This window comes from Tachyglossus aculeatus, chromosome 11, assembly GCF_015852505.1.
Source record: "Tachyglossus aculeatus isolate mTacAcu1 chromosome 11, mTacAcu1.pri, whole genome shotgun sequence".
Taxonomy (NCBI): domain Eukaryota; kingdom Metazoa; phylum Chordata; class Mammalia; order Monotremata; family Tachyglossidae; genus Tachyglossus; species Tachyglossus aculeatus.
Window position 1 is genome coordinate 45318913 of NC_052076.1, and position 13142 is coordinate 45332054.

Consider the following 13142-nt stretch of genomic DNA (forward strand, 5'->3'; position numbering starts at 1 on the left):
CATCCTCGTGTCTCTCTCCACTTCAATCCATACTTCATGCTGCTGCCCGGATTATCTTTGTCCAGAAACGCTCTGGACATATTACTCCCCTCCTCAAAAACCTCCAATGGCTACCGATCAATCTACGCATCAGGCAGAAACTCCTCACCCTGGGCTTCAAGGCTGTCCATCCATCCCCTCGCCCCCTCCTACCTCACCTCCCTTCTCTCCTTCTACTGCCCAGCCCGCACCCTCCGCTCCTCCGCCGCTAATCTCCTCACCGTACCTCGCTCTCGCCTGTCCCGCCATCGACCCCCGGCCCACGTCATCCCCCGGGCCTGGAATGCCCTCCCTCTGCCCATCCGCCAAGCTAGCTCTCTTCCTCCCTTCAAGGCCCTGCTGAGAGCTCACCTCCTCCAGGAGGCCTTCCCAGACTGAGCCCCTTCTTTCCTCTCCCCCTCGTCCCCCTCTCCATCCCCCCGTCTTACCTCCTTCCCTTCCCCACAGCACCTGTATATATGTATATATGGTTGTACATATTTATTACTCTATTTATTTATTTATTTATTTATTTATTTTACTTGTACATTTCTATCCTACTTATTTTATTTTGTTGGTATGTTTGGTTCTGTTCTCTGTCTCCCCCTTTTAGACTGTGAGCCCACTGTTGGGTAGGGACTGTCTCTATGTGCTGCCAATTTGTACTTCCCAAGCGCTTAGTACAGTGCTCTGCACATAGTAAGCGCTCAATAAATACGATTGATTGATTGATTGATTGATTAAGCGCTTACTGTGTGCAGAGCACTGTACTAAGCGCTTGGAGAGTACAATTTGGCAACAGACAAAGACAATTCCTACCCAGCAACGTGAATGAAATGATAAAATTGTCGGGTTTTTCTGAAATAGAGATCCTCATTCTAAGTGAACTCAGTGGACTCTGAGTTCAATATTTGATTTACTAGGTACAAATTGACGTTTATTTTATCTAGTTATGTTTTGGGAGGATTTTAATGTGAGTTATTTTGGAATTGAATGAGAGTTTGTTACCAAGAACAAAAATGTGGTCTTGAATTGTTAACATTTTATTTTGGTTCTAATGGTGGCGGGTGTGGGGGTGTGGTGTGTGTATTTGTAGCAGTTTCTGAACTAAACATATCTCCATTAATTTCAGTAAAGTATTGAAATTTTAGGTGCACAATGTGAAATGTTTCAGTAAAAAGCTTTCAAATTACTTATTTGCCAGTATATAAAGATTACATAGTGTCTTACTCTTTGTAAGCTAATTAATAATTTAGTGATTCTGGCTTTAAGAGCTTTTTATGTGCTAAGGCCTGAATGGATATTGAGTAATCAGATTGGGTCTCAGACCCAAACAGTGGTCACAATATCCAGAGCTTAGAACAGTGCTTGGCACATAGTAAGGGCTTAACAAATACCATCATTATTATAAGCGGTTGGGAAAGGTGGATGTATATCTCCATTTTACAGACCAAGAAGCCGAGGCCCAGAGAAGGTAAGTGGCTTGCCCCAGGCCAGTGGTAGAACTGGGATTAGAATCCAGGTCTCAGTTTCCCAGTTCCATGATCTTGCCACTGGACCACACTTCCTCCATCCCTACGACTTTCTACAGACCATGATGAAAATTGATGTTTACGGACGTTACTTTCTATTTTGTTTTTCCCATCCCCATCATTTAGACAAGTAAATTGTGGAGAATTTCATACAGATAGATGGAAGTACACATGTTTGAAACGTTTGTTCATTCATTCAGTCGTATTTACTGAGCGCTTACTGTGTGCAGAACACTGTACTAAGCACTTGAAAAGTACAATGGGCAATAGATAGAGACAGTCTCTACACAACAATGGGCTCACAGTCTAGAAGGGGGAATAATAGTGGTATTTGTTAAGTGCTTACTCTGTGCCAAGCACTGTTCTAAGCGCTGGGGTAGATCCAAGGTCATCATCATCATCAATCATATTTATTGAGCGCTTACTATGTGCAGAGCACTGTTCGAAGCGCTTGGGAAGTACAAATTGGCAACATATAGAACAAAACCAAGGTCATCAGGTTGTCAATCTATCAGTCGTATTTATTGAGCACTTACTGTGTGCAGAGCACTGTACTAAGCGCTTGGGAAGTACAAGTTGGCAACATATAGAGACGGTCCCTACCCAACAGTGGGCTCACAGTCTCGAAGGACTTGTACTTGTCCCACGGGGGCTCCCAGTCTTAATCCCCATCTTAGAGATGAGGTAACTGAGGCACAGAGAAGTGAAATGGCTTGCCCCAGGTCACACAGCAGACAAGTAGCAGAGGTGGGATTAGAACCCACGTCCTCTGACTCCCAAGCCCATGCTCTTTCCACTAAGCCACGCCACCTCCGTAGCAAACAAAAACTCCTCACAGTTGGCTATAAAGCTCTCCATCAACTTACCCCCTCCTACCTCACCTCCCTTCTCTCCTTCTACATCCCAGCCTGCACACTGGCTGCCCGCTGTTGGGTAGGGACCGTCTCTATGTGTTGCCGACTTGTACTTCCCAAGCGCTTAGTACAGTGCTCTGCACACAGTAAGCGCTCAATAGATATGAGTGATTGAAAGCTCACCTCCTCCAGGAGGCCTTCCCAGACTAAGCCCCCTCCTTTCTCTCCCCGTCCTCCCCCCTCCATCCCCCCGCCTTACCTCCTTCCCTTCCCCACAGCACCTGTATATATGTACATATGTTTGTACATATTTATTACTCTATTTATTTTACTTGTACATATCTATTCTATTTATTTCATTTTGTTAATATGTTTGGTTTTGTTCTCTGTCTCCCCCTTCTAGACTGTGAGCCCACTGTTGGGTAGGGACTGTATATGTTGCCAGCTTGTACTTCCCAAGTGCTTAGTACAGTGCTCTGCACACAGTAAGCGCTCAATAAATACAATTGATTGATTGATTGATTCAAAGCCCTACTGAAGACACACCTCCTCCAAGAAGCCTTCCCAGACTAAGCCCCGCTTTTCCTCAGCTCTCCCTCCCTTCCATGTCACCACAACTCGCTCTCTTTGCTCTTCCCCCCTCTCCGCCCCACAGCACTTATGTATATATGTATATATCTATAATTCTATGTATTTATATTGATGCCTGTTTACTTGCATTGATCTCTGTCCCCCGCCCCCAAACTGTGAGCCTACTGTGGGCAGGGATTGTGTCTCTCTATTGCTGCATTGTACTTTCCAAGCACTTAGTACAGTGCTCTGCACACTGTAAGCGCTCAGTAAATACAATTGAATGAATGAATATATTATTTGAATGTTGGTTCTTATGAGAACACTTAGGTAAGTGTTCATTGCTATTTTTCCTAGTTTTAAACAGGCATTGCCTTTTATGGTATTTTGAAATAAAGCCAGTGTGGTAGAAAACTGCCTTGTCATTCATTCAGTCATATTTATTGAGCGCTTACTGTGTGCAGAGCACTGTACTAAGCGCTTGGGAAGTACAGGTCGGCAACCCATAGAGACAATCCCTACCCAATACAGGCTCACAGTCTAGAAGGGGGGAGACGGACAGTGAAACAGAACAAAAGAAGTAGACAGGCAATGTGAATTTAAAAATTTTCTGAAATAATACATATATTTGAATCATGAGTGGTAGTCTGAAATAGTTACCTGGGTGGAGACTAAATAAAACCATTCAGCCAGGAGTTGGATCCAATTCTGTTTTTGGCAAAGGCGATATTCAACTTTAATAACTGAACTTTCCCAGTATATTTTAAAGGCTAAGCTCAAGGGATTTCACAACAGAGTAGAGTAGCATTGACTCAATCATTTCCACATGGCTTGATAGTGACAGTTATTTGAAAGAGTTCACCCTGGGTCTGCTTATTAATTTCTGCCTTTATGTGTCTTCTTTTTCCTTGCAGCTACAGAAAGGAAAGTGAAATTAACATGCAAAATAAGGAAAAATAACAATAATGATTATTATATTTGTTAAGCACTTATTATGCACCCAGCACTGTGCTAAGCACTGGGGTAGAGACAGGAAAATCGGTTTGGAAGCAGTCTGTGTTCCACGTGGGGCTCACAGTCTCAATACCCATTTTAAAGATGAGGTAACAGAGGCACAGGTGAAGTGACTTGCCCAAGGTCACACAGCAGACAAATGGCGGAGCCAGGACTCGAACCCTGACCTTCTGATTTACACTAGAAAAAGTGAATTTCTCCTTATAATAATTGTATTTTGCAGACCTTCCAGAATAAAGACTGTGTGTCAGTATTATCCCTACTTTTTTGACTTTCAGTTGTGTTGGAGAACCATGAAGTGACAGAGGAAGAGGTAGAACCCGCTCTGAAGCGCCAGCGAATAGAAATCAACTGCCAGGATCCCTCTATAAAGGTCATTAATAACAGAAATTTTCCACAGCAAATTGTACAGAAAGTATTTCATTTGTTGCAAGACATAAGTGAATTATACAAATTATATTCAGGTAATTCCATTAGAAGAAGAGTTGGGAATGTGTGAGGCTGTATTTTTCTTTTGTGTACATGTCTTAGTGGCTGTCATCATCATTCTTGTATAAACTAAGGGTGGCTGAAGTGGTCATTCTTCATGCAAATCCATACGTGCTCAGAGTTGTTGGATATTAAGCAAATCTGGAAAGCATCTGGATTACTGTTTTAGTAAACAAATCTACACTGGCTCAGCTCAGTTTTAGAAAAGGCAACTTGCCCTTTTTTTCCCCAGGCTAATAATTTATGAAATTAGAATGGGTTTGTACTAGGCCAATAATTCACTCCTTCACCCTTGATATTGCTTGTTTGGCTCTCCCGTTTATAGAATCATGTCAGAGTTTATACTTATAGTCTATGAGAAATGTTGTAGCATTGGTAAGCGTGCCCAAGTTCTCTCGGAACTAGCCACTTGCCAAGAGAGAAAAATAGCTTAAATTGCGTGATGAGAAAAGCATGCTGATTTCAGGAATTACCTCAGTTCCAATGCATTTCCATGTTAGACTGGTTAAAAAAATTTTTTTTTAAACTTACTTAGAAGGTTATATTAGCCAGCTCCGAAATGGCTGGACATGCCAAGCTTTTGAAAAGCCAACTGAAAATTCCTTGTGCCATTGATGCTTCTCTTGCCCTATTCCTTTGTCTTTCATTTGACATGAGAGGGAAAGGGATTGGAGATGAAACTCATTAGTCTTGCGGCTTGTTAGCAGTTCCAGTAAAAGATATTGTAGCGGAAGAAATTAATGCTGCTTTTTTTTACTGTAGATAATCAAACTTACCATAACTCACACTATTTGGTATTGTGCGGTTCTGGTTTCATTGAACCTTCTACAATTGCTCAATCTGTTCCAACTGTAGTTTGCATACTGAACATTTCCAAACTTTCCTTGTTTTAGGCATCCGCCAGCGTCTTTTGCCCTGTCATACTGTCAGACCTCTTTCAGAACGATAAGACGCAGCCCTTGCTAAATGGTACTGGCTAATGACTGCTTCTCAGAAAAATCATTAAAAAAAAATGTGCACTTACAAGGACTGCTGCAGTCAATCCTGGATTAATTAGTGATAGTTTGACCAATTTCCAAATTGTCCGGAGTTATGTTTTAGCCTTCTTTGGCCATCTCACTAGATATTTACACTTTAATGGGCTGCATGGGATGGGGGAAACTTAATTCTCTACAAGTAGACGGCTCCTCGGAAAGTTCTGGGATTTGATTACTGAGACATGACAGTCACTCTATTACACTGAATGGTTTAGGCAGTTCACTGTTCTGTTCAGAGCTACAAGACTTGTACTTTATTTCTCTCTGCCAGTATTTTTTTTTCCAAAATGGCAGTGTTTTCTTCTAGATTATAGTTTTTCAAAAAATTTATATCATGTTTCATTCCTGTACGCCTCTTGCTGAATTTGCCGTCTGTTATTTTGAGAAATCCCCATCAACCCTGTCCCCTGCTAATCTGAGTACACTCAATTCTCCTTTTAAACATGAGAGTTAATGTTTTGATGAACCTCATGTTAAGGAGAACTTGCGTTATAGTGAATAATTGTACCTTGACCCAATGTTGTGTGCCAGTACCCAGCATTGCACCATGTCCTATCCATATAAGTGAACATTGTCGGGCATAAATTCTCTAGTTCCTTTACATTGTTTTCTCCAAAATGTATAGTGAAAACATGCATTACGCTTTGAGCGTTTCACCCCTCTCCTAAAAAGTCTCCAGTGGTTGCCTGTCAACCTTCGTATCAAGCAAAAACTCCTCACTCTCGGCTTCAAGGCTGTCCATTCCCTCGCCTCCTCCCACCTCACCTCCCTTCTCTCCTTCTCCAGCCCAGCCCGCACCCTCCGCTCCTCTGCCGCTAACCTCCTCACCGTGCCTTGTTCTCGCCTGTCCCGCCATCGACCCCCTGGAATGGAATGCCCTCCCTCCTCACATCCACCAAATTAGCCGTCTTCCTCCCTTCAAAGCTCTCCTTCAAAGCTCACCTCCTCCAGGAGGCCTTCCCAGACTGAACCCCCCCTTTTTTCCTCCGCTCCTCCTCCCATCCTCATCGCCCCGACTCCCTCCCTCTGCTCTACCTCCCTCCCCGCCCCACAGACCTTGTAAATATCTATAATTCCGTTTATTTATATTGTTGCCGGTTTCTTTGTTTTGATGTCTGTCTCCCCCCTTGTAGACTGGGAGCCCGATGTTGGGTAGGGATTGTCTCTGTTGCTGAATTGTACTTTCCGAGCGCTTAGTACAGTGCTTTGCACACAGTAAGTGCTCAGTAAATGCGATTGAATGAATGAATGATTGCATTAATGGAGTAACTGAGTAAGCGCTCAACAAATGCGGTTGAATGAATAATCAAGAATTAACTCTACCTGATAATAAACCTGAAGTTTAATTTTCATTTTTGACCAGTAGATGGCAAACGTGCTTTTTTAAAAAAATATTCATGATGATCATCTCTAGCAGGTGGTATAATTTCCCTTGATAAAATTGTGCCTCTTGCTCCTTTCAAAAGATCGACCGTGCCAGTGTCCTTCTGTAAATACCCCAAATCAAATGTATTCCTCTTTACTCGCTCTTTTCAAGGCAGCTATGTGATGCAGCGTGAACTGTCAGTGATGGTGGTCTTTTTAAAATGCATTTGATGACTTCAGGAGCCTTAGTTATAATTAACCAAACATTTTGAGTACTGAAAGTTACAGTCGTTAATTTGTTAACATGCTAATGATTTCATTTTTTATGGACTAGCAAGAGCAAGATTTGGTAGCGTCACTGTTTTAATAAAAAATAAAGTTTTTCTACACATAGGCAGGTGAAGCTTCATTAAAGCTTCATCCTCCCTTCAAGGCCCTACTGAGAGCTCACCTCCTCCAGGAGGCCTTTCCAGATTGAGCCCCTTCCTTCCTTCCCCCTCGTCCCCTTCTCCATCCCCCCATTTTACCTCCTTCCCTTCCCCACAGCACCTGTATATGTTTGTACATATTTATTACTCTATTTATTTATTTATTTATCTTGTACATATCTATTCTATTTTATTTTGTTAGTATGTTTGGTTTTGTTCTCTGTCTCCCCCTTCTAGACTGTGAGCCCGCTGTTGGGTAGGGACCGTCTCTATGTGTTGCCGACTTGTACTTCCCAAGCGCTTAGTACAGTGCTCTGCACACAGTAAGTGCTCAATAAATACGATTGATTGATTGATTAAGTGTGATCAAATATTATGTTAAATGTGAAATATAATCCACCAGGGTTGTGTAATTATGCCAAGTTAAAAAAAAGTTAGCTTTATTTGCCTACAAATATTCGAGCCAGCCTGTTTTGCGAAATGCACTGTCAAACATATGAAGTTGGAAATTGAAGATGTTGAGTTTGTTTGGATGACGTCTGATGAATTCTGTTTATTTTCCTTCAAGATCACTTCATCATTTAAAAAAAGTACCCCAAACCAATTTTTCTCTCTTTACTTCCCAGTCGTTCCTGTATTCCATTAACCAGACAATATGCTTGCGATTGGATAGCATTGAGGCAAAACTGCAAGCCCTTGAAGCTACTTGCAAATCATTAGAAGAAAAGTTGGACCTGGTCATGAATAAACAGCACAGACCCATCCAAGTTCCTATGGTGGCAGGCTCTCCACTTGGGGCTACTCAGTCGTGTGACAAAGTGCGATGGTAAGAGACCAAAGAAGCTCTGCCTCAATTTCTAATCCACTCCCCCCCCCAAAAAAAACCCATTTCACAATGCTGGTATGACTAACAGTTGTGGTAATATGAATGTCAGACATACGATAAGTTATTTAGGACTGTAGATCTTACTCTTCTTGAAGACAGTTGCCTTGTCAGTTTCACAATGTTGCTTTTAGTTAGACTGAGACTAAACCTGTGATTGTGGTGCATGAATAACTAGCAGTCATTTATACATTTCATTTTGACTTTAGCCAGATTGGTTCATCCTTCCTTTAGGAAATTATCACCGAATACTGGGAGATGGTATATTTGGCTTTCCGGTTTTCTTAATTTTCATTCTGGTTTTAGTCTTCAGTTAGTACAGCTGTAGGTATTCAGAGGACATATCTTTTCAGTAATCTCCTCTTCTTCATCATTTTAGCTAAATTGCCAAGGAAGTTTCCAGTTTTTCAGTATACAGTTTTCCTTGTAACTCGGTTATCTAAAAACTCACAGAAAAATGTCACCTAGAGTTGGTGGGTTTTGAGGAAGGAGTTTCTGTATGTGGACTAAATCTTCTCCCTTGAAATAAGCCATATGAAATAGAATAAATGGAAAAAGTTTCCAGAAAAGGCTCAGATCTGGTCAGGTACCCATTAATGCGTGACCAGTGTATACTATAATTTAATCACTGAGGCTTCCAAGTTAAAACATCTGAATCTCATAATAGAGTTAGGGTTTTAAATTTAAGGTTATGTACTATCGGTCTTTCCTTGATATTCGCTAAAAGAAGCAATGCATGTATGGTGCTTTATAATCTTCTTATTTTAACTTTATTAAGTTTTCTTTTTCTTTAGGGAGAACACAGCAACTTTGTGTGTGGGAGTAGTGGATAGACTTATACATTCAAGATCTGGGCATGGCGGTCTGTAATTATAGTTGATGTGAGGAAAAACTACTTCCTGCAAAAGTTATAAATAAGAAGTACTGTCACGATTTAGAAAATTCCTCACAAAACCCAACCAAAACCAGTCTAAAAGGAATAAACGGATCTGAGGCTTCAGTCTCCCTAAATCTTATAACTGACAAAAGAAAGACTAACACCAGTAGAAAGCTGAAACGAAGTCCAATTTGTGGGAGAAGTAAAAGATTGAGCCTAATGCTCTTTGGGGATAATGTATTGGATGGACAAACAGGAAAAACAGGTAATTCTTTGCCAAAGAAGAAGTGTTTTTAAGGACAGTTGGAGCACATGAAAGAGATTAAAAGAGGAATTCTACATTGATCAGTGAAATGTGATGTAGTACTTACCAGTTAAATATTATAATTTGTTTGGTTTAGGCACTTTATTCCCGAAGAACTTTTTCAACACTGTTTACCTTAAATTCCAATAATTGTGAAATGAGGGCAGACTTCTGAATAAATATTAGATAGGAAATACTTCTTTCCTTTCCATAGCAGAATATAAGTAATTGATTGGCTTAAAATACACTCATTTCCATGTGAACAGGCAAAATAATTTCATGAGTAACTTCAGATTTGTTAAGCACCCCAAAGCTCACTCTGAGGGTGTTTTGTGCAGTACAGCCAAAAGACCTAGAGTATAACATTGAGACAAAGATAATTCGCTCATTATTTGTTCTGCTCTGCACTATCTCAGCTCTTTGTGAGCAGGGAACCTATGTATCAAATCTGTTACATCGTGCTCTCCCAAGCGCTTTAGCACAGCGCTCTGCACACAGTAAGTACTCATAAATCGCATTGATTGATTTGTTTAATAAAACTCACAGAGTAGAGGAGCTGTCAGCCGAAATACCAAAAACTTATTTGAAAAGGATGCCCACCTGGTTCCGAGCCGGTGCAGCTTATTTGGCTCAGCCTCATGGTGATAGACTACACGTATCATCACAGTCCCCATCTCGCAGCTCACAAAACCCATTCCACCCACTGATTATTTCTAATTAAAACTTGCATTGACTGTTCGGTTGTATGAACTTGATTTTCTTCCTGGAACACAGATGGTAGTGGAGAACTGCCAACCTCATTTGGTATTTGGGACAGAGATTTTTGGATTCTGTACCTGAATGAGTTTCTTTTAAACTCTTCTCTCCCGGTCACTACAGTTATAAAACCCATTTGAGCACTTTATAGGATAGGAACTTGTCTGACCTGTTTATATTTTGTGTTTCCCGGCATTTAGTATAGTCCTTGGCACATAGTAAGTGCTTAACAAATGCCACAGTTATTATTTTCATTACGATTACATTTTCTAATGTAACAAAAGCAGCATGGCACAGTGGTACAGTGCTCTGCACGTAGTAAGCGCTCAATAAATACGATTGATGATGATGGAAGCAGTGTGGCCTAATGAAGAGAGCATGGGCCTGGGAGTGAAAAGGACGTGGGTTCTAATTCCGGCCCTGCCTCTCTTCTGCTTTGTGGGCTTGGGTAAGTCACTTCACTTCTCTGTGCCTCAGTTTCCTCATCTGTAAAACGGGGATTAAGTCTGTGAGCGCCATGCAAAACAAGGACTGTGTCCAACCTGGCCGCCTTCTGTCTACCCCAGCGCTTAGTGTAGTGCCTGGCACATAGTAAGCGCTTAACAAATACCGTAAAAAAAAGTTTGGACAGTTAACTCAATCAAGTTGACCGGATGGTGATACTTTTGATATGTGTCTTACTTTTGGACCCGAAAATCCAATGTTAGAAAGATTCTCCAGTCATGTCCCTCCTTAACTGTGACTTGTGAACTTAGTGCCCGCTTTTCATTTTGAGCTTGGGTGCAAATTTAGGGATGGGCCATTAGGTGAAGGGCCTGAAGGAAAAGAGGCTGAAGGAAAAGAGGGGAGTAAGAAGGGAAAAGAAAATGAAGGAGAGGGAGGAAGAGGAAGAAAAGGTGCTCTTTAGTGCTTCTCCGCCTCCTCTACTACTGCTGTTTGGTCTTTGTTGGGTGCTGGGGATAGACAGGGGTGGCACGGAGGATTAGACTTGAAGGATGACATTGTGAGACCACTTCTTTACAGATCAGGGCCCTGCCATGGTGATTCTGGGTCAGTGACCCATTGTTGGCACTGCTACTAGTTGCATCAGACCTTTTGGGGACAGCCTGATGGCATGGGAGTAGCTAAAAGAGTGGCTCATCTCCACAAGACAACGGGGCAAATTTTGGTCATTTTTTATGATCTATTTTGGAAAACACTGGATGAGAGAAGGTGGGAACCCTGTTCTGTGTAAGTCATCTACTATAAATATCCACGTGAACTCCCAAGTGTAAGAATTTGTTTTCAATAAACCTCTTCTCATCAGTTTGGCCGGTGTGACCAAATTTAATTAAATTTCTAGTTTTCCATTCTATTTGCCCTGAATTCTGTGGAGGAGCAAATGTAGTTCACAGCTGAGTTGGGACAGTTATTTATGTGGAATGTCGTACTAGCTGATGATGCTTAGGAAGCCAGATCAGAATACCAGAAGGCAGATTTGAAGATAGCAAAAGGGGTGAAGGCAGCCAGTATGGAATGCAGTGTTTTATTGCAAGTAAGCCTTTGTAGTCCTTCCCTTATGCAGGAGTAGGATCTCAGAAGTCATATCTTTGATTACGTAGGCCTATTTATGTTCACCCGTCTCCGGACTCTATTTCTCTGTTCAGCTATACTACCTGATTTATTAATGAGATCAAGCGATAGTGTAATCGGTAGGTACACTTTGCATTTTATCAATTTATGCTTCTCATTCAGATGGAAGGTCTTTTTATTTTCCTCCCAGGAAACTGAACAGTGTGATTTATAAAGACCACAAATGATTTTCCTTCGTCAGTCTGGAATCTGTAATTTTTTGCAGCTTCATTGGGAATTTGAGACAGAGCTTTCATGGTGATTTGTAATAAATCAGGAGTCTCAATGACGTTACCCTTAGGACAACAAGATTAATATATTCGTGTTCCAGTTCTAATGTTCTATGCTCAGCCTGCTTTCTCAATGCAGGGCTTTATAGAAACCTTTTGTTCGGTGTGATGATAATGTTTCTTGATTTATAAACAAAAGTTTACCATTCAAAGTTATAATTTCCCTCAGTTTTATATGCTTTTTGCATTGTGCTTTTTTTCATTTGACAATTCAGCACATTTGCCTGGAAAGGATAAGATTAAATGGAAAGCTGTCAGATAATTCATAAGTGACAGGTCTACCGGGACACCCCGCCTATTCCACTCTCATTTTGTGTTGAACTATAGGAATCCAGTGAAATCCTTTAGCGATATATTAGATCCGTGTCAGATCAGTCTAAATATCCCTCTCAAAATCTCTAGTACTTTTTGGAGCAGTAAGATGAGGTGTTGACTTTTGTAATAGTTATTTGAAAACAGTGTTGTGCAGTTGGAAGAGAGCCTGGCCCTATAAGCGACGGCTTTGGCTTAAACCGAGTCAAATTCTCCCCCTCCCCACATCTCACAATCTGACATTTAATAAGAGCTTGACAGTGTTCTTCGGAGCCAGGTCTAACAAGTCAACTGATTATCCAGTATGTGTCGTGTGGATTTAAAAATGGCATCTCCGGTTGAAAATTTGAAAGTTCTTTGGTAAGTGGTCTTCTAACTCTCCTTATTTTCTACAAGTGGGTAGTGCTATATGAATCCTTGGAGTCAAGAAGGTAGAACTTTTAACCTAGGGAGACCTAGGTTAAGGAAGAGAGTCACTGACAGGGATTTAGCAACCTGTTGGGCATCAACTGTATACTTATGTTTGCCATTAGGCGTCATATAGTGCTATATGGGCCTTCAAATATTTGTTGAAGAACTAGAGATCCTAAGGTGGGTAGAACTCTTGGCTCCTTCATTACCATGAGAGGAATTATTAGTTCCTCCTATTGGTGCAACAGAGAGAATTCACATTTTTCTCTGAATTTATAATTTTGGTACGGCACATCACAATCACCATAATCAGGTATTTATTGAGTTCTTAATGTGTCCAGGCCATTCTTGTGGGGGTTGGAATGATCAAGATTGATCTCAGAAAGTCTTC

The 13142-nt window shown here is 41.2% G+C and overlaps 1 protein-coding gene across 2 annotated transcripts in view; it reads left to right on the forward strand.

Moving 5' to 3' along the window:
- The window catches only part of LOC119934946 (BTG3 associated nuclear protein), a 238101-nt gene that overhangs the window by 20799 nt on the left and 204160 nt on the right, over positions 1–13142 (forward strand). For both annotated transcript variants that reach the window (XM_038754526.1, XM_038754527.1), the window contains exons 3-4: positions 4267–4361; positions 7934–8133. In XM_038754526.1, coding sequence (XP_038610454.1) covers positions 4267–4361; positions 7934–8133 — 295 coding nt within the window. The remainder of the gene's footprint in view (positions 1–4266; positions 4362–7933; positions 8134–13142) is intronic.